Source organism: Solanum stenotomum, unplaced genomic scaffold (assembly GCF_019186545.1).
Source record: "Solanum stenotomum isolate F172 unplaced genomic scaffold, ASM1918654v1 scaffold32793, whole genome shotgun sequence".
Classification (NCBI taxonomy): Eukaryota; Viridiplantae; Streptophyta; class Magnoliopsida; order Solanales; family Solanaceae; genus Solanum; species Solanum stenotomum.
Window position 1 is genome coordinate 9,838 of NW_026032129.1, and position 22,614 is coordinate 32,451.

At 33.4% G+C, this 22,614-nt stretch overlaps 2 protein-coding genes across 2 annotated transcripts; both read left to right on the forward strand.

Annotated features, from left to right (window-relative positions):
• The first annotated feature begins 1,257 nt into the window (after positions 1-1,257).
• On the forward strand, positions 1,258-3,568 carry LOC125852195 (disease resistance protein RPV1-like). Its single transcript, XM_049531919.1, has 3 exons — positions 1,258-2,357; positions 2,647-2,925; positions 3,038-3,568. The coding sequence occupies exons 1-3, from the start codon at positions 1,317-1,319 to the stop codon at positions 3,566-3,568; spliced, it is 1,851 nt and encodes a 616-aa protein (XP_049387876.1). The 5' UTR covers positions 1,258-1,316.
• Positions 3,569-5,095: 1,527 nt separating this feature from the next.
• On the forward strand, positions 5,096-10,262 carry LOC125852196 (disease resistance protein RPV1-like). Its single transcript, XM_049531920.1, has 6 exons — positions 5,096-5,748; positions 7,326-8,430; positions 8,720-8,998; positions 9,111-9,971; positions 10,055-10,125; positions 10,223-10,262. The coding sequence occupies exons 1-6, from the start codon at positions 5,237-5,239 to the stop codon at positions 10,260-10,262; spliced, it is 2,868 nt and encodes a 955-aa protein (XP_049387877.1). The 5' UTR covers positions 5,096-5,236.
• The last annotated feature ends 12,352 nt before the right edge of the window (positions 10,263-22,614 follow it).

Below are 22,614 nucleotides of genomic sequence, written 5' to 3' on the forward strand. Positions count from 1 at the left end.
CATTATCAGTTATCACTATACTCATACGAAATATTCTCTAAGTGAAAAGAAAAGGAAAACATTACCAATTCACTTCTGTGATGGATAATCAGACACCATAAAAAAGAAACAGAAGACTAAACCTGTATGAATAGAAAAACAATACAACAAACATATAGTGTGAATGTAACTCAAGAGTTATCATGCTGACACAATTCGGATATCAAATTTATAGTTGATTATAGTGTTCCTGAGAAAACTTTCTCTTCTGAACCAAAATAGCGGTCCTCTTATCTTCTTTTTATAAAGCAAATCGACTTTGACACTTGAATAATCCACATCACTTTTGCTTCTATTGGAACACAAGATACCCCTTTTCTGTGGAATAAAAAAATCATCCAATGGATTTCATAGTTCTTTTATATTATTATCCAATGTGAAATTGTAATGGTCTAGGAGGCATATCTAATTTTATTCCCAATCCTAATTTACCTCTTTCCAAGTAATCCCTCTCTACTATAATACCTCATTATGTATTAGTAAAAGTTAACGTAGGGGTCGTTTGGTAGCGGGATAAGAAACAAGTTATACATATATTAATTTTCGTAAATACAATGTTTGGTTGATAGATAGGAAATAACCTATTCATGTATAAAATTAATACGCTGTTTGTTGACAATTTAGAAACCCGCATAACTAATACATGCATAAGTTATGAGGAAATCTATATAATATTTTATGCAGGACAAAAAGATGGAATAATTAATATATGTATGACTAATAAATGAATAATTAATAATTAATAATTGCATAACTAATACCTGCATAAAATAATACATATATTCACTCATAATTAATCCCTTCATTTCTATACCTGCATAACTCTAACCAAATACCAAAAAAACCCCTTTGTGATTAGAACGTCAAATTAAGTCCACAATGAATTATACTTCACCAAATTTATCTAGCTTAGTTGAATTAAAGTTGTAGTTAATATTGATTGATATTTTAAATATTACAATTTATCCCGCACGTATTTTGCTTCTTTGAAGGAAAATATAGTTTACGAAGGGTATAAAAGTTGTTCAACATTTCAGGAATATTTCTGTCGTTCAACAATTAGCATTTTGACATGCTTGCTTTGTTATAATATAGAAAATTGACCTAGAAAGTAAGATAGACAAATACAATCTAGTTTATATAAGATAAATAAATACCTTTTTCTCATCTTGGTTAGACTTTAGACTAATTTGTCTTGAGTTTGATTTTCCAGGCATGAAGCAAAATTCAACAAGAAACTTGTGGAAGAGGTCTTAAAGTTAGTAAACCCCACATGCATGCACCTTCCAGGACTCGTAATTGGGCCTAATTCTCATGCTGAAGGAGTGATTTCTCTATGCAAGTTCTACTCATCAACTGGTGTCTGCATGTTTGGGATCTATGGGATGGCTGGCATAGGCAAAACAACTGTTGCCAAAGCCGTCTACAATCAAATCCACAGGAGGTATGAAGGTTTCTCCTTTGTGGCTCATGTAAGAGAGCGCTCGGAGAATAACATGCTTCACAACTTACAGGAACAACTTCTATCTGAGGTTCTAAAAAAAGAGAACTTTGAAATCCGATATAATGTTGATATGGGAAAAGGCATAATCAAAGACAGACTTGGTCAGAAGAAGGTCCTCATTGTTCTGGATGATGTCGATGACATGAGCCAGATAAAAGCATTGGCGGAAGAGAGAAGCTGGTTTGGTTCGGGGAGCATAATAATTATAACAACAAGAAGTGAGAATTTGCTAGATGATATTGGAGTAGACTATAAGTACAAGGTAACAAGGTTGGATGATATCTCTTCCAGGCGACTCTTTTGCTTTCATGCTTTCAAGGATACTACTGTACCCGAAAATTTGGATCATGAGTTGGTGAAAGACATAGCACGTCTAGGTGGAGGGGTTCCTTTAGCACTCGAAGTTTTGGGCTCTCTTTTGCATAAAAAGGATGATCAAACATGGAGAAGTACCCTCGAGAGCTTGAAAAATCTTGCTCATCACAGTAGTATTCACAAAGCACTCAAAGTAAGCTATGACTCACTTGATGAGAACTCTAAGGAGATTTTCCTTGACATCGCGTGCTTTTTCATTGAAGCCCAAGAACTTTTTGCTAGTCTTGTATTGACCGGTTGTGGTCGCTCTTTCAACTTGGGGAAAGGAATTTTGATTGGAAGATGTTTAATCAAAATTGAACAGAATCATTTGTGGATGCATGATTTAGTTCGAGATATGGCTAGAGAAATTGTTCGTCAAGAGTCACCTAAAGAGCCTCATATGCGCTCTAGGTTGTGGTTGCATGAAGATGTTAATTATGTGCTAGAAAAGAACAAGGTAAAAAAAAACTCTTTCCTTCCATTGTCTCTTACATTTGTTAGTTGATCTGGAGTACAGAATATGTGTGTGCATATATGACTTGAGACTTGTGGTCTTAAACATTTAATAACATTTATGTGACTATGAAATCATTCCAGTAAGGGTAAAATGAGAAGTTTAAAGCTAAATCATTTCCAAATACAGAGTGTCATTACATGATGTTTTAAGCTCTTTGAAAAGTAAAATAAGCAATTATAACTGAATAAATAGAAGAATAATAATGTATCCTGCACTGTTATGATGACAGGGTAGCAATCTGATAGAAGGCATCAGCGCCATCCATCCCAAAGTGAAAGATTTAACTGTCGAGACAAAGTCCTTTGCAAGAATGGATAGGTTGAAAATATTTCAAGCAAAAGGAATGAATATTACTGGAAGCTTCAAAAATTTGTTTGAGGACCTAAGATGGCTAAGTTGGCAAAATTTCCCTTTGAAATGTTTACCTACTGATATTCATCTAACCAAACTTGTGGCTCTGGACATGCAATATAGCAACATCGTGGAAGTTTGGCAATCCACCATCAAGGTTTATTGCTAAAAAAACCTTATTCTAAGTTTTTCAAGGTTTAGATATAATAAGATTTTACATTAAGCGAACTATAGATACTAATGAATATATTATTGTTTCTATGTATCAGCCCCTGGAAAACCTGGCATATCTAGATCTCAGTCATTGTCAACGACTAAAGCGAACTCCTGATTTTTCAAGGGCGATAAGTCTTGAGACAATATTGTTTACAGGTTGCTCAGAGTTGGTTGAGATTGATTCATCAATAAAATATTTGGTGAAACTTGTTTACTTAAATCTGGAAGACTGTGTAAGCCTCAAGAATCTACCAAGCAGCATTTGCAAGCTAGAATCACTTCAACATCTAAATATGTCAGGTTGCTCGGGTCTACAACAACTGCCTGCTGATTTGGGACACTTGAAAAACCTAAGAAGCTTATCATTACAAGGATGCAACAGAAGTTTAAAGGCTCAATCTTGGCTGACTTCTATTTTATCTTATGTACCATGGGCAGGAAGTAGTTCATCGTGTCCAGAGAGGTTGTTGCCACATTCCCTTTCCCGTTTAAGTCACTTGACGGTGCTCAATCTCAACGATAATCTGAGTGTAAAAAGCCCCACAAATAATAACCGAAGAACTCAAAGAACAAAGCAATTATAAGAGTAATATTATAAGTAATAGCACCGCTAGCTAATACTCCCTCCGCCTCCTATTTATTTGTCAAATATTTTCTAATATAATTTCTCCTTTTACTTATCATTTTTGACAAATCAAGAAAGGACAATTTTCTTTTCATTCCTATAATATCCTCAATTTATTAATGTCTTTGAAAAATATAGTAAATAAATATGTTTGGAACATATCAATTAATAAAGATAAAATGATAAATTTATTATATCAAATTATCAATCATTATTTTCTTTCAAATCAAAATATAACAAGTAAATAGGTACGAAAGGTGTAGTATGTAGGAGTCCACACATACTAATAATAGATCTGTCATCATAAAAAAATATTTTATTTTGTTTATGAAATAAACTTTTCATTTTATTTGAAAATCAATGTTAATAAGCACTCGTTGTGATAAAGAAAAATGATGATATATATATAGGTCAAATATCACTTTCTATATCAATATACTATAATCTTAAAAATATTCTTAAACACTCTTAATGAAATTTTTAACCTTGCCTCTATATCGGAAGATACAAAAAGTAAAGGAGACACATTTTTCCATTCAATATATGCATAATAAACTACACGATCGTGAATCATATATTCATTGTCTAAAATACAAACAAAACGAGGAAAACAACACCGACATCTTAAAGTCAAGAGTCTTTAATTAAAAAAAACACGATTTATATTGTCTCAAATTATTTATCGTGATTTCAAAATAGTTAATTGGCTCATATTATTTGTTATTATTTTAGAAGTTAAAAATAAAATTAAATAACTTTTTCTATTATCCTTAGTAATAATTGTTCTTAAAGACTATAAACACCTCAATTAAATAAAATATTTCATAAAGATAAATTATATTCTAAGTAATCAAATGAGGGTAAAATATATCATCAAAAAAAAAAATCTATTGATTAATAATTTTTTTGAGAAACGTGTAAAAAAGAAACACGAAAAATAATCTGAGACAGTGACATAGATAAGATCCAATGAAAAAAACTTAATGAGAAATTGAGAATAGATTGAACTAGGAGTCGTGTTTCAATGTTGTTAACGTTGTTTTCTTAAGGAACGTGTGTTTTTTTTGTTGCTATTAATATTATAAAATCCTCTTGAATAATTTATTTTTATTTGAACATTTTAATAGCTGAGTTAGTTGACTAATTAAAAATTCAATGTGTTAGTGAAAATTTGATTTCCACCTTGTAATCTCCTTTTTCATTTCCTTTTCGTGAAAATAAAGCATACTTTTATATTTTTCCAAATTCGGCTCCTTTTTTCCCATCTTTTCTTATGATAGGAAATCGTATTATTCTTCTTTGATAATGTTTGAACGGACATAAAATTAAATCACTAGAATTGAATTCTAGCTGCTCTTCAAGTATAGTAAAGGAATAACTTTTTAAGTGCAACAAGTGATTTTAGGGGGGGGGGGAGGTTAGCTAAATATGCCACTCTAGCCTGCGTGGCGAGTGCTGTATGGCTATCAAGACATAATTTGTGGAATTCTTATAGAAATTAAGGTACGTAGGAAAGTATATAGAAGGCCTCTGCCTCTATATGATGACATGTCGTGGATTCCTTTGGTCACCACTCACCATAGATTAACTCTTTCTTCAATTTCATCTAATACTAAAATTTGTGTCTATGGCTTCTAATAGTATTATAATTCCCTCATCCTCCATGCCTCCACCTTCATCTTCATCCCATAAATATCATGTGTTTTTGAGTTTTAGAGGGGAAGACACACGTAAAACTTTTACGGACCACCTCTATTCAAATTTGGTGCAAGCTGGAGTTAATACATTTAGAGACGATGAGGAGCTCAGAAAAGGCACAGAAATCAGATCTGAACTGATTCAAGCTATAGAAGATTCCATGATCTCCATTGTTATTTTCTCAAAAAATTATGCATCATCTAGCTGGTGTCTCGATGAGCTTTTGAAGATACTCGAGTGCAGAGAGCAGCATGGTCAGCTAGTTATTCCTATATTCTACGACGTTAATCCTTCTGAGGTACGTAGACAAGCCGGTACATTTGGTAAAGCACTTGCTAAACACAGAAGACGTTTTGGGAAGGAGAAGGTAGCAAGGTGGAAAGCCGCTGTCAAAGAAGCTGCAAATTTATCAGGACGGGATTTGCAGAACGTCGAGGACGGGTACTCTAACTTCCTCAAACTTGACTTTTTAACTTTTCTATACTGGTAGCTCACAAGAAACTTTAAAAACTATCTAGTCACCTAAAAGTGAACTACAGACAGCCGATAGTAAGTAGAACTAGTCTCCGTCCCATGGTACCTGTTGCTGGTGGGAGGTGACAGGTATCCCATGGAATTAGTCGAGGTGAACAAAAGCTAGCCTGGACATCACAGTCATAAAAAAAAACGTCTCTATTTCACACCCCTACAACTTCTATAAATTTTATATCTAAAGATAGTAAACTTTTAACACAATACAACATTAAGAAAAAAAGAACATATAGAACATTATCAGTTATCACTATACTCATACGAAATATTCTCTAAGTGAAAAGAAAAGGAAAACATTACCAATTCACTTCTGTGATGGATAATCAGACACCATAAAAAAGAAACAGAAGACTAAACCTGTATGAATAGAAAAACAATACAACAAACATATAGTGTGAATGTAACTCAAGAGTTATCATGCTGACACAATTCGGATATCAAATTTATAGTTGATTATAGTGTTCCTGAGAAAACTTTCTCTTCTGAACCAAAATAGCGGTCCTCTTATCTTCTTTTTATAAAGCAAATCGACTTTGACACTTGAATAATCCACATCACTTTTGCTTCTATTGGAACACAAGATACCCCTTTTCTGTGGAATAAAAAAATCATCCAATGGATTTCATAGTTCTTTTATATTATTATCCAATGTGAAATTGTAATGGTCTAGGAGGCATATCTAATTTTATTCCCAATCCTAATTTACCTCTTTCCAAGTAATCCCTCTCTACTATAATACCTCATTATGTATTAGTAAAAGTTAACGTAGGGGTCGTTTGGTAGCGGGATAAGAAACAAGTTATACATATATTAATTTTCGTAAATACAATGTTTGGTTGATAGATAGGAAATAACCTATTCATGTATAAAATTAATACGCTGTTTGTTGACAATTTAGAAACCCGCATAACTAATACATGCATAAGTTATGAGGAAATCTATATAATATTTTATGCAGGACAAAAAGATGGAATAATTAATATATGTATGACTAATAAATGAATAATTAATAATTAATAATTGCATAACTAATACCTGCATAAAATAATACATATATTCACTCATAATTAATCCCTTCATTTCTATACCTGCATAACTCTAACCAAATACCAAAAAACCCCTTTTGTGATTAGAACGTCAAATTAAGTCCACAATGAATTATACTTCACCAAATTTATCTAGCTTAGTTGAATTAAAGTTGTAGTTAATATTGATTGATATTTTAAATATTACAATTTATCCCGCACGTATTTTGCTTCTTTGAAGGAAAATATAGTTTACGAAGGGTATAAAAGTTGTTCAACATTTCAGGAATATTTCTGTCGTTCAACAATTAGCATTTTGACATGCTTGCTTTGTTATAATATAGAAAATTGACCTAGAAAGTAAGATAGACAAATACAATCTAGTTTATATAAGATAAATAAATACCTTTTTCTCATCTTGGTTAGACTTTAGACTAATTTGTCTTGAGTTTGATTTTCCAGGCATGAAGCAAAATTCAACAAGAAACTTGTGGAAGAGGTCTTAAAGTTAGTAAACCCCACATGCATGCACCTTCCAGGACTCGTAATTGGGCCTAATTCTCATGCTGAAGGAGTGATTTCTCTATGCAAGTTCTACTCATCAACTGGTGTCTGCATGTTTGGGATCTATGGGATGGCTGGCATAGGCAAAACAACTGTTGCCAAAGCCGTCTACAATCAAATCCACAGGAGGTATGAAGGTTTCTCCTTTGTGGCTCATGTAAGAGAGCGCTCGGAGAATAACATGCTTCACAACCTACAGGAACAACTTCTATCTGAGGTTCTAAAAAGAGAGAACTTTAAAGTCCAATATAATGTTGATAAGGGAAAATGCCTAATCCAAGACAGACTTGGTCAGAGGAAGGTCCTCATTGTTTTGGATGATGTCGATGACATGAGCCAGATAAAAGCATTGGCGGAAGAGAGAAGCTGGTTTGGTTCGGGGAGCATAATAATTATAACAACAAGAAGTGAGAATTTGCTAGATGATATTGGAGTAGACTATAAGTACAAGGTAACAAGGTTGGATGATATCTCTTCCAGGCGACTCTTTTGCTTTCATGCTTTCAAGGATACTACTGTACCCGAAAATTTGGATCATGAGTTGGTGAAAGACATAGCACGTCTAGGTGGAGGGGTTCCTTTAGCACTCGAAGTTTTGGGCTCTCTTTTGCATAAAAAGGATGATCAAACATGGAGAAGTACCCTCGAGAGCTTGAAAAATCTTGCTCATCACAGTAGTATTCACAAAGCACTCAAAGTAAGCTATGACTCACTTGATGAGAACTCTAAGGAGATTTTCCTTGACATCGCGTGCTTTTTCATTGAAGCCCAAGAACTTTTTGCTAGTCTTGTATTGACCGGTTGTGGTCGCTCTTTCAACTTGGGGAAAGGAATTTTGATTGGAAGATGTTTAATCAAAATTGAACAGAATCATTTGTGGATGCATGATTTAGTTCGAGATATGGCTAGAGAAATTGTTCGTCAAGAGTCACCTAAAGAGCCTCATATGCGCTCTAGGTTGTGGTTGCATGAAGATGTTAATTATGTGCTAGAAAAGAACAAGGTAAAAAAAAACTCTTTCCTTCCATTGTCTCTTACATTTGTTAGTTGATCTGGAGTACAGAATATGTGTGTGCATATATGACTTGAGACTTGTGGTCTTAAACATTTAATAACATTTATGTGACTATGAAATCATTCCAGTAAGGGTAAAATGAGAAGTTTAAAGCTAAATCATTTCCAAATACAGAGTGTCATTACATGATGTTTTAAGCTCTTTGAAAAGTAAAATAAGCAATTATAACTGAATAAATAGAAGAATAATAATGTATCCTGCACTGTTATGATGACAGGGTAGCAATCTGATAGAAGGCATCAGCGCCATCCATCCCAAAGTGAAAGATTTAACTGTCGAGACAAAGTCCTTTGCAAGAATGGATAGGTTGAAAATATTTCAAGCAAAAGGAATGAATATTACTGGAAGCTTCAAAAATTTGTTTGAGGACCTAAGATGGCTAAGTTGGCAAAATTTCCCTTTGAAATGTTTACCTACTGATATTCATCTAACCAAACTTGTGGCTCTGGACATGCAATATAGCAACATCGTGGAAGTTTGGCAATCCACCATCAAGGTTTATTGCTAAAAAAACCTTATTCTAAGTTTTTCAAGGTTTAGATATAATAAGATTTTACATTAAGCGAACTATAGATACTAATGAATATATTATTGTTTCTATGTATCAGCCCCTGGAAAACCTGGCATATCTAGATCTCAGTCATTGTCAACGACTAAAGCGAACTCCTGATTTTTCAAGGGCGATAAGTCTTGAGACAATATTGTTTACAGGTTGCTCAGAGTTGGTTGAGATTGATTCATCAATAAAATATTTGGTGAAACTTGTTTACTTAAATCTGGAAGACTGTGTAAGCCTCAAGAATCTACCAAGCAGCATTTGCAAGCTAGAATCACTTCAACATCTAAATATGTCAGGTTGCTCGGGTCTACAACAACTGCCTGCTGATTTGGGACACTTGAAAAACCTAAGAAGCTTATCATTACAAGGATGCAACAGAAGTTTGAAGGCTCAATCTTGGCTGACTTCTATTTTATCTTATGTACCATGGGCAGGAAGTAGTTCATCGTGTCCAGAGAGGTTGTTGCCACATTCCCTTTCCCGTTTAAGTCACTTGACGGTGCTCAATCTCAACGATTGTAGGCTTTCAGAAGCAGATATTCCCACCAATCTTGGGAGTTTAACCTCATTGAAATACCTGGATTTAGGAGGAAATGATTTTTACACTCTCCCATCATCCCTCTTTTGCGACCTATCTGAGCTACATCATCTTGTCCTGGATAATTGCAAGAATCTTCAAATGCTCTCACTACTTCCTTCTAATCTGCAAGTGCTCCATGCAAATGATTGTTCATCCATTGAAAGTCTAGACATGTCCAATTACAGGATACTTCCACAGCTCTATGTATCTAATTGCGACAGATTGTCCGAGATTAAGGGCATGGAAACTATCGAAAATGTTGAATATGTTCGCATAGAGAGCAGTAGCAAGCTGGCAAGACGTTTCTTTGATGAAAGTTTCTTCCAGCTGGTTAGTTAGTTCCTCTATTCATCTCATCTTTGTACTACTACAATTAAGTGCAACTCACACCATTTATGTTTTATTTTATACAGATGGGAGAATGTGATGAAGATCTTCCTTATCCAAGCAGCTACTATATTGCAGGTAGCGAGGTTCCAGAATGGTTCAGCAACCGAAACATAGGATCTAATATAACCTTAACAATGCCACCAAACATAGAACATAACTTCCAGGGAATGATCCTTTGGTGTATCTACCAGTGCAAATATAATGGAGTTTTTCAATATGGTCCTGTCATAGAGGTCGGTGATCAGACCAATAAGGTTACATGGGTCCTTTGCTTCCCTGCGATTACTGTAACCGCTGACAAACGTTCTTGGGTGACCTTCATACCACGAGATTACTTTTGTCCTGCTTTAGAAGGTGGAGAACAAATTACATTTTCGTTCAGTATCAGAGAGCAAGGATATACAGGGTTAAAAGTGACAAAGTGTGGCGTCCATCCAGTCTATGCAACAGCAGGAAGAACATTGCCAAAACTCCAGTTTCGAGATCCTCGGAGTAATTTTGAGGAAAGGAGGTTGATACCCTTGTGGAGAGAATCATCCATTGCTGAAGTAGGACATGTTATGTCATATAATCTTAATAATGGCACTGATGATCAGCACATTCAGAAAGTCATATTTAACGGCCTTCGTCTTTCGCAAGCTGGTGATGGGACATCTTTATTTCACAACATCATCGGCACACCTTTCCATGTAAATCACGCGAACTTTCGCCAGATTTTGCAGGAAGCATATGACCATAGTCGACAGAATACAGATGATTGGCGAGATCTATTTTGCCATGTGGTAGTTGTCCAACAAAACAGGTTAGGCTTGGCTAAAGGAAGTTGGAACTGTTGGGTCTGATGAGAATATACACACCTTGAACTTTTGATCTCTTAAACTTGAACTTGAAGTTCTTCCCATAAGGCAAGTGAGGTCAAAAGTCCAAGACCTTGGTTCTAGTAGATTACCTTGGTTAAAGTGAGACAAAGGGCCCAATGTATTAGGACTGACCTAATGGTAAATATTAAAGATAATTGAGGGTCTACTGGAAACAATCTCTCTGTCTTTTCAAGATAGGGTTAAGGTATGTGTATATACTACCCTCTTCAAACCCCACTTGTGGGAGTACAGTGGATCTATTATTATTGTTGTATATTAATAAATACATGTAAGCTTCAATTAATTAAAATGTGATTTTGGTTTCTTTATGTAGATAATATGTTATATTTTACTTTCAGAATTATATCTTGCCCTTAATATGGAGTAATAGTATAAAACTAACATATCACAATGGTAATAAAACATATCATATAAAAACTTTACATTCTCTTTAACTCGACTTATTTTTAAGGAAAAATATTCAAATATGTCATCAAACTTTGAAAAAAGGTTCATTTAAGTCATTCGTTAAAAGTTTGGCTCATCTATATCATTTCCGTTTGAGAAAAGGCTTATCCATGCCATTATTTGTTAACTGAAATGACATTGATAAGCCAAACTTGTAACATATGGAATAAATGAGTCTTTCTCAAAGTTCGATTGTATATTTGAGTCCTTTTTTCTTTAAAAATAATTTAATTAATGACGTGACCGAATTATAATTGACCATGTGTCGAAAATGGTTTAGCAAATTCAAAATTGTTTTCTGTTAACAAATAATGATATGAATGGAGACTTTTCTCAAATGGAAATAACATAGATAAGCCAAACTTTAACGATAACATAAATGATTTTTTTCTCTCAAAATCTAATGATATGTTTGAGCCTTTTCCATATTTACAATTAACTACCTACCCTCTAATTTATTTTAATATAATATTATCAATAAATAACTTACATGTACAATAATCTTTTAGGAGAAAAAAAATCTTTAGATGAGATAAATTTTTATGATTAATTAAGATCCAGCGGGTTTAGGTCCACCAGTAGGAACCTGTATAAATTATTTTATTAGTAGTTTAACTTAACAAGATTATCATATGGATTATGATGTCTAACAAAAAATCACTTGTAAAAATCTAAAACAAGTAATTAATTTGCTGAATAATCTTTAATAATTTTCATAGACGGCTAATTAATTTCATTCATAATCATGATTGATGATCTTAATTCTTAGCATTATATAAGGTAGCACGTTACGTTGGAGGTCAATCAAAAAGTAGAGGAAAATTTAGAATTTTAAATTTATGAGTTTTCGATTTTAGAAAATAAAGGCTGCTTATTAGATTCTAGATAAATTATTTACACATTTTTAACAAGATTAATATATAATTGTGTCTTTTAATTTAGGCTCATTTCACATTTATGCCCTTCAATTTTAGGTTTGCACAGGTAGACACTTAAATTTGTATAAAGTTGAACAAGTAGACACACAAGTACTCCTATGTGACATAATACATATAGGACATGTAGGATGTCAAGTATGATGTATGCGTCTATTTGTTTAACTTTATACAAATTCAAGTGTTTCCTTATGTACATACAAAGTTGGAAGACATAAATATAAAATGAGCCCAAGTTAAAATAGCGTATTTATGTATTATGCCTTTTCAATAGATTTAGTCACACAAACAAATGATTTTGATCAAAACTATTGGATTGTGTTAAATCATTACTTATAACTCTAGCTCTGATTCTTATTATATGATATATATAGGGGGTTGGGTATCAATTTAAGTAGACATTTGACAATAAGATTGAAGCTCAAAATTTGAAGTTTTTATTCGAAGTCAATGCATGTGTTTATGAAATGTGAACATAACTTCAAATTCAGTTTCATATGGTGATTTGAAATTTCAAATTTTTGAAAGAGCAGAATTTTAAATTCCTAGTTATGATTTCGTTTACTTTTTAAAACGGAAAAACTTGACGTATATATTTATATTTACAAACAACGACTCATCATTTTAGTGAAGAGATTGTTCGTACGTATTTCGTAGGAGAATTATATCGTTAGCTAGTTAATAGTTACAACTATTATTAAATTATTCGAAAATCGAGTAAATCTTTATAAATTTTTGTGAATTCAAAAAAATATGTAAGAACATTTAGTCACAATCATTATTTATTTACAAAAAAAAAAATATGTGGATATGCAATTTATTATTGCATCTTTTTCTTATTTATGAACTCTAACTTATTCATTTGGTAAGATTATACTTAAAAATTTAAATTACATATTCAAATTAAATTCCACTCAAATTCAATCAAACCTATAAGTATGTGCTTGTGTTCCACTATGGAGTATTAACTAACACAAGTAAGTTTCCCATTTAATTTCCTCATTCCAAGACTCATTCTTTTACTAAGAAAAAATTCTTACAACAAAACAATATAAAAAAATATAATTAACCAACTAAGTTCCAAAATAACGATCTTAATTTGTAGGGAATCTAAGACAAATTCAAAGTCTTTTTTTACACATATTTAATGGCTCCTTGTACTAGGTAATTTTTTTCTTCTTTCATAATTAAAATTATTAGATTCAAATTATGGAAAAAAAGAAAATTTCTTGTATCACATTATAGTGGTCGGTCTACCTCACACAACAAGCAAATCTCTAAAGACTTAGTTGTGACTTACAAGTTAGCTCACGTAAATTCAATAGTAACTTTTATTGTTACTTATATGCAGTGGCGAATTTACAGCCAAAAAATAGGGCACCCGCACCCGTGGTCTCTTCGTAAAATTAGATATTTTATATGTATATTTTTTAAGATTTTGTATAATATTAGATTCTTGCACCCGTACTACAAGAAGTCTAAATGGTCCACATGGTTAAATGTTGAGCTTTTGACCTTGAGGATTAAGGATCAATTCTCACTTCAATACATTTTACTTGGTGCACTCATGTTCGAAAAATCCTAAATTCGTCTCTGCTTATATGTATGTATAGGAAATCTAAATAATAGAAAATATCTATAAATATTTAACTATATGAACCATTTATTATTATAATATTAATTTGAGATAATTGTAGAAATATATAAACTTCAAATACGTTTGTCCGTCATTGATTCTAGTGATTTTTTATTACTATTATTATTATTTTTAAATATGCACGTACGCTGCAATTTCTGAAGCTTGGACTAATTATGATCATCGTCAGCCGTGGCGACCTAAGATTTATTTAAATTCCTCTTTCGGGATTCTAAATTCCATACTTTCTTCCTTTTTACAAAATTCCAAAATTGGTTAGTTAATTATCTGTTGAAAGAATCTAAACTTATTAATATTCAACGTAGGAACGGAATTAAAAAGTTTATCATCAGAAAATTATACTATATATAAAGTTATATATTATTATTTTCTTGCTATGTAAGTATATTAGATGTCAAACTGGTGATATTCGTCGGAGTTGATCTTTCAGACAATCATCTATCAACGAATAATTTTTTATCTCAAAAAAATACTTAGAAATTTGTTTTATAACATAAAAATACTCCACTAAAAATAATTATCTCACAAAGTACGTAAATCAACTTTGTTGTGTAATATAAAAATCACCTAGTTATTGTTATTTGAACAAAAAAAATTACTCAATCGATTCAGACGATAATTCCAATAGATATTGCTGATGTGAAAAAAATAAATTAAGTAATATTTTTAAAATATAAAAAAAGTAATTCGTCCTGGTAAAATAAACATATATCATCGAGTGTGAATAAGTTTTTACCCCAATGCCAACTCTTGGGTACTGAAGGAAGCCACTTGACCCTTGACTTGGTCATGCAAAAGTACACTTCTATGACGACATTTTTATCTGCAACTGAATATACAATGTACACCTAACGTACATAAAAAGTAAAACTTGTGGGAAAAAAAAGACTCTTGAAATTTATCGTCTTAAATAAGTAAATAAGTCGTAGACATCTGATTGAAGATAAATAATTCCATGAAGTGTAAAAGGAGAAGTTAAAGTAAAATTATTTCTAAATTAGGAAGCATGACATTCTTCCTGTGACAGAAAATAAAGGAAAATATGATACATAAATTGAAACAGCTGACTTTAAACGCTCAGAATATCCAACAAGTGATTTTAGGGGGGGAGGGTCGGTTAGCTAAATATGCCACTCTAGCCTGCGTGGCGAGTACTGTATGGCTATCAAGACATAATTTGTGGAATTCTTATAAATATTAAGGTATGTAGGGAAGTGTATGGAAGACCTCTGCCTCTATATAATGCCAAGTCGTGGATTCCTTTGGTCACCACTCACCATAGATTAACTCTTTCTTCAATTTCATCTAATACTAAAATTTGTGTCTATGGCTTCTAATAGTATTATAATTCCCTCATCCTCCATGCCTCCACCTTCATCTTCATCCCATAAATATCATGTTTTTTTGAGTTTTAGAGGGGAAGACACACGTAAAACTTTTACGGACCACCTCTATTCAAATTTGGAGCAAGTAGGAGTTAATACATTTAGAGACGATGAGGAGCTCAGAAAAGGCACAGAAATCAGATCTGAACTGATTCAAGCTATAGAAGATTCCATGATCTCAATTGTTATTTTCTCAAAAAATTATGCATCGTCTAGCTGGTGTCTCAATGAGCTTTTGAAGATACTCGAGTGCAGAGAGCAGCATGGTCAGCCAGTTATTCCTATATTCTACGATGTTAGTCCTTCTGAGGTACGTAGACAAGCCGGTACATTTGGTAAAGCACTTTCTAAACACAAAAAACGTTTTGGGAAGGAGAAGGTAGCAAGGTGGAAAGCCGCTGTCAAAGATGCTGCAAATTTATCGGGACGGGATTTGCAGAACAGTGAGGACGGGTACTCTAACTTCCTCAAACTTGACTTTTAACTTTTCTATACTGATAGCTCACAAGAAACTTTAAAAACTATCTAGTCACCTAAAAGTGAACTACAGCCAGCCGATAGTAAGTATAACCAGTCTCCGTCCCATGGCACCTTGTTGCTGGTGGGAGGTGACAGGTATCCCATGGAATTAGTCGAGGTAAACGAAAGCTAACCTGGACACCACAGTCTTGAAAAAGAAAAGTCTCTATCTCACACCCCTACAACTATTATAAATTTTATATCTAAAGATAGTAGACTTTTAACACAATACAATATTAAGAAAAAAGAACATATAGATTATTATCAGTTATCACTATACTCATACGAAATATTCTCAAGTGAAAAGAAAAGGAAAACATTACCAATTCACTTCTGTGATGGATAATCAGACAAGATCATCTTTCTTTAGTCACTAATCTTCAATGGTCAATCACCTCAAAAAAGAAACAGAAGACTAAACCTGTATGAAAAGAAAAACAATACAACAAACATTTCCTGTGAATGTAACTCAAGAGTTATCATACTGAAACAATTCGGATATCAAATTTATAGTGTTCATGAGAAAACTTTCTCTTCTGAACCAAAATAGCGGTCCTCTTATCTTCTTTTTATAAAGCAAATCGACTTCGACTCTTGAATAATCCACATCACTTTTGCTTCTATTGGAACACAAGATACCCCTTTTCTGTGGAATAAAAAAAATCATCCAATGGATTTCATAGTTCTTTTATATTATTATCCAATGTGAAATTGTAATGGTCTAGGAGGCATATCTAATTTTATTCCCAATCCTAATTTACCTCTTTCCAAGTAATCCCTCTCTACTATAATACCTCATTATGTATTAGTAAAAGTTAACTTAGGGGTCGTTTGGTAGCGGGATAAGAAACAAGTTATACATATATTAATTTTCGTAAATACAATGTTTGGTTGATAGATAGGAAATAACCTATTCATGTATAAAATTAATACGCTGTTTGTTGACAATTTAGAAACCCGCATAACTAATACATGCATAAGTTATGAGGAAATCTATATAATATTTTATGCAGGACAAAAAGATGGAATAATTAATATATGTATGACTAATAAATGAATAATTAATAATTAATAATTGCATAACTAATACCTGCATAAAATAATACATATATTCACTCATAATTAATCCCTTCATTTCTATACCTGCATAACTCTAACCAAATACCAAAAAACCCCTTTTGTGATTAGAACGTCAAATTAAGTCCACAATGAATTATACTTCACCAAATTTATCTAGCTTAGTTGAATTAAAGTTGTAGTTAATATTGATTGATATTTTAAATATTACAATTTATCCCGCACGTATTTTGCTTCTTTGAAGGAAAATATAGTTTACGAAGGGTATAAAAGTTGTTCAACATTTCAGGAATATTTCTGTCGTTCAACAATTAGCATTTTGACATGCTTGCTTTGTTATAATATAGAAAATTGACCTAGAAAGTAAGATAGACAAATACAATCTAGTTTATATAAGATAAATAAATACCTTTTTCTCATCTTGGTTAGACTTTAGACTAATTTGTCTTGAGTTTGATTTTCCAGGCATGAAGCAAAATTCAACAAGAAACTTGTGGAAGAGGTCTTAAAGTTAGTAAACCCCACATGCATGCACCTTCCAGGACTCGTAATTGGGCCTAATTCTCATGCTGCAGGAGTGATTTCTCTATGCAAGTTCTACTCATCAACTGGTGTCTGCATGTTTGGGATCTATGGGATGGCTGGCATAGGCAAAACAACTGTTGCCAAAGCCGTCTACAATAAAATCCACAGTAGGTATGAAGGTTTATCCTTTGTGGCTCATGTAAGAGAGCGCTCGGAGAATAACATGCTTCACAACTTACAGGAACAACTTCTATCTGAGGTTCTAAAAAAAGAGAACTTTGAAATCCGATATAATGTTGATATGGGAAAAGGCATAATCAAAGACAGACTTGGTCAGAAGAAGGTCCTCATTGTTCTGGATGATGTCGATGACATGAGCCAGATAAAAGCATTGGCGGAAGAGAGAAGCTGGTTTGGTTCGGGGAGCACAATAATTATAACAACAAGAAGTGAGCATTTGCTAGATAATGTTGGAGTAGACTATAAGTGGTAACAAGGTTGGATGATTTCTCTTCCAGGTGACTCTTTTGCTTTCATGCTTTCAAGGATCCTACCGTACCCGAAAATTTGGATCATGAGTTGGTGAATGGCATAGCACGTCTAGGTGGAGGGGTTCCTTTAGCACTCGAAGTTTTGGGCTCTCTTTTGCATAAAAAGGATGATCAAACATGGAGAAGCACCCAAGAAAGCTTGAAAAATCTTGTTCATGACAGTAGTATTCACAAAGCACTCAAAGTAAGCTATGACTCGCTTGATGAGAACTCTAAGGAGATTTTCCTTGACATCACATGCTTTTTCATTGAAGCCCAAGAACTTTTTGCTAGTCTTGTATTGACCGGTTGTGGTCGCTCTTTCAACTTGGGGAAAGGAATTTTGATTGGAAGATGTTTAATCAAAATTGAACAGAATCATTTGTGGATGCATGATTTAGTTCGAGATATGGCTAGAGAAATTGTTCGTCAAGAGTCACTTAAAGAGCCTCATACTTCCTTCTAATTTGCTAGAGCTCCATGCAAATGATTGTTCATCCATTGAAAGCCTAGGCATGTCCAATTACAGGATACTGCCACAGCTCTATGTATCTAATTGCGACAGATTGTCCGAGATTAAGGGCATGGAAACTATCGAAAATGTTGAATATGTTCGCATAGAGAGCAGTAGCAAGCTGGCAAGACATTTCTTTAATGAAAGTTTCTTCCAGCTGGTTAGTTAGTTCCTCTATTCATCTCATCTTTGTACTACTACAATAAAGTGCAACTCACACCATTTATGTTTTATTTTATACAGATGGGAGAATGTGATAAAGATCTTCCTTATCCAAGCAGCTACTATATTGCAGGTAGCGAGGTTCCAGAATGGTTCAGCAACTGAAACATAGGATCTAATATAACCTTAACAATGCCACCAAACGTAGAACATAACTTCCAGGGAATGATCCTTTGGTCTATCTACCAGTGCAAATACAATGGAGTTTTTCAATATGGTCCTGTCATAGAGGTTGGTGATCAGACCAATAAGGTTACATGGGTCCTTGGCTTCCCCGAGATTACTGTAACGCTGACAAACGTTCTTGGGTGACCTTCACACCACGAGATTACTTTTGTCCTGCTTTAGAAGGTGGAGAACAAATTACATTTTCGTTCAGTATCAGAGAGCAAGGATACACAGGGTTAAAAGTGACAAAGTGTGGCGTCCATCCAGTCTATGCAACAGCAGGAAGAGCATTGCCAAAACTCCAGTTTCGAGATCCTCGGAGTAATTTTGAGGAAAGGAGGTTGATACCCTTGTGGAGACCATCATCCATTGCTGGAGTAGGACATGTTATGTCATATAATCTTAATAATGGCACTGATGATCAGCACATTCAGAAAGTCATATTTAACGGCCTTCGTCATTCGCAAGCTGGTGATGGGACATCTTTATTTCACAACATCATCGGCACACCTTTCCATGTAAATCACGCGAACTTTCGCCAGATTTTGCAGGAAGCATATGACCATAGTCGACAGAATACAGATGATTGGCGAGATCTATTTTGCAATGTGGTAGTCGACCAACAAAACAGGTTAGGCTTAGGTGAAGGAAGTTGGAACTGTTGGGTCTGATGACAATTCTGGCAGGAAAATACACACCTTGAAAATGAGTAGTCTTGAACTTTTGATGCAGCTTGCCCTGTGGAAAAACCTTCAAGGTCAAAGTTCAAAATCTCTTAAACTTGAAGTTCTTCCCATAAGGCAAGTGAGGTCAAAAGTCCAAGACCGTGGTTCTTGTAGATTACCTTGGTTAAAGTGAGACAAAGGGCCCAATGTATTAGGACTGACCTAATGGTAAATATTAAAGACAACTGAGGGCCTACTGGAAACAATCTCTCTACCTTTTCAAGGTAGGGGTAAGGTCTGTGTACACACTACCCTCCTCAGACCCCACTTGTGGGATTATAGTGGGTCTATTATTGTTGTTGTATATGAATAAATACATGTAAGCTTCAATTAATTAAAATGTGATTTTGGTTTCTTTATGTAGATAATATGTTTTATTTAGACTACATTCAGAATTATATCTTGCCCTTAATATGGAGTAATAGTATAAAACTAACATATCACAAGGGTAATGAAAACATATCATATAAAAACTTTACCAGCAAATCAGAATCAGTAGTTGGCAAAGAGAAAAAGGCAACAATGCAGGTGTCCTTGAAAGTGGCAACAATGTTTGCAACACGGAACACTACTTCATCTCCCTCGTGATTCGTCAAATGGTAACATCTTCCTTGGTCTCCTTGATCTTTCTCCTACCTGAGTATGAACCAAATAATAGATGAGATGAGCCTTAACAATATACTTCACGAAATGAAAAACAGTAAAAAGAGAAGTATCTTACTGTATCGGTGTATCCTACAACTCAAATGGTCAAAAATCTCTAACAGTAGAAGTTAAGTCTCTTACTGTTCTCTACTTCAACAACTACAATTACGCCTCCTTAGTGTTTTCTACTACTCAATATAATGGCCCAAAATGCAAAGGACTCAAATAATTAGTCGAGGTGTACACAAACTAGCTCAGACACCAAGGTTATCGGAAGCAAAAAAAATGGTCCTTTCATATACATCATAGAACAAAGTCATCAAGCAAATAAACAAAAAAATTGTCATTATTACAGAGTATGAAAAATCGAGACTTAATCCAAAATGCTACAATTTCAACGATAAGTCCGCATCTCCAAAAAAAAACAAAAATGAGGAGTTTTGAGATTTTATTTCGACTTTTTCTATGCTGTGAGCAAATTAGACTTTTTACCAGGTGATTCCACGTGTTATTGCTCTCGCTGATTCTATAATCGAAACACGAATTTACAATCGGCAAACCCTAAAAACTCTTTCGCATTCAATTCACAGAAAATAAACAGCATAAATTCTACTTACAATCTCAAATAAGAACTAGAAAAACTTACTTCGTTTTTGTAGTTTCTGATTCTGTGGAGTTTTTGTAGAAATCATCATGCAAACAAGAGAATTTGTGGCAATATCTGCTAATGTATTGAAGCGATTTAGGGATGTTATGAAGGGGAAGAAGAGGAAATTTTTAAATGGAAGTTATAAAATTTATTTAGTTCGATTGGCGCCTCTAGACAAGAAAAAGAGGGAATGACCCGATCCACTTACAAATTAAAATGATTTTTTCACGCGAGTTTCATATATCAACTATTATTATTACGCATAATACTTAAATTGGACCCTAAACTTCGCTTCGAATTTTAAGTATGACCTCTAACTTTCAAAGTGCACAAGTAGGCACTTCAACTCTCCAATTCTTAACAAAAAAACACGCGAATCTAACCTGGCATAACGCGTGATTGAGACGCAATTCAGGCACGTCAGGGATATTTTTCGAGGCCCACAACAGTATAAAAAAAAAATGAAAATGACAATTTTACCCTTAATGAATCCCTTTTAAATATATCTTTATTTTTTTCAAATCAAAATCCCATTTTTCTTCTTCTTCTTCTTCCTAATTCTAGTACTCAAGCTTTTTTTCTCTTTTTGTGCACAATTTCTGGTCATTTTTTATGTAATGGCTTCTAATTTTTTTTGTCATTGTGTAAAAAGAGATATAATGAAGATTTCTTGGTCTGCAAATAATTCAGGTATAAAAAAAGTGAATTTACATTCATAGTGACCGCTTCTACCAAAAATAAACTTTCAAAAAGCAAAAATTAACATAACCAGACTAAATTGAGGAAGAACAACACATAAACATCCAAAAGATAAGAACTTTGACCACAAATCTTCACAATTTTACTTTGATTTGCAAAGAAATTAGGGCTAGGGCTCCGCTGATGTTGATGAAAATCAAGCAAATTGGGAAAAGAAAATACGACCCTACCCTTTTGTATTTTAATTTCTTCTTTTTTTTAATCATAAAATACGTGTAATTTTTTAATTACGTGGCAGCCACTGAGTGGCTCAATAAGCCACGTAGGAGCGTTTGTATATCACACAATTTGGCTGTTGGATTCGCGTATTTTTTTGTTTAAGAATTGGATAGTTAAAGTGCCTACTTGTGCACTATGAAAGTTAGAGGTCATACTTAAAATTTGAAGCCAAGTTTAGGGTCCAATTTATGTATTATGCCATTATTGTTATGATTATTATTTATATAAATTATCAATTTTTTTTGTTTATTAAAATGTACTTAATATTGAGTTGGTTAAATACTTGTTCTTAATCAATATAAAGAAAGTGATAGATGATAAATAAATCAATATATACTTATCTGGATAATTATAGTGTGTATATCTATTTGCATAGATATATTGAATACACCATAAAATACATATACAAAGAGAAAGAGGAATGAAAGAGAGCAAGAGAGAAAAGAAAGAAAGCATCACTGAATTTGTTATCTCGTATACAACCTCTTAACGAGTGAGATACACTATATCTTATTTAATACTAGAGCTACATTATGCAAATATTGAAAAAAAATCGTTGCATTATAATTCTCAATTGAAAAGATCATGGCATGACAATACAAAAATATGGACACGTATAGTTGGTGCTAAAGGAAAACTTTACCATATGTTTTCAAGAATTGTAAAATAGAATTAGGATTTTCTGATAATGTAATTTTAGGAATTTTACATAAAAATTCTAACTAA

Excerpts from the sequence above, each read along its gene's own strand:
- LOC125852195 (XM_049531919.1), top strand. The coding sequence starts at position 1,317 with ATGCACCTTCCAGGACTCGTAATTGGGCCTAATTCTCATGCTGAAGGA. Across the intron at positions 2,358-2,646 it reads ATGTGCTAGAAAAGAACAAG|GGTAGCAATCTGATAGAAGG; the intron begins GTAAAAAAAAAC and ends TTATGATGACAG. Across the intron at positions 2,926-3,037 it reads TTTGGCAATCCACCATCAAG|CCCCTGGAAAACCTGGCATA; the intron begins GTTTATTGCTAA and ends TCTATGTATCAG.
- LOC125852196 (XM_049531920.1), top strand. The coding sequence starts at position 5,237 with ATGGCTTCTAATAGTATTATAATTCCCTCATCCTCCATGCCTCCACCT. Across the intron at positions 5,749-7,325 it reads TTGCAGAACGTCGAGGACGG|GCATGAAGCAAAATTCAACA; the intron begins GTACTCTAACTT and ends TTGATTTTCCAG. Across the intron at positions 10,126-10,222 it reads GGTAGCGAGGTTCCAGAATG|TGCAAATATAATGGAGTTTT; the intron begins GTTCAGCAACCG and ends TGTATCTACCAG.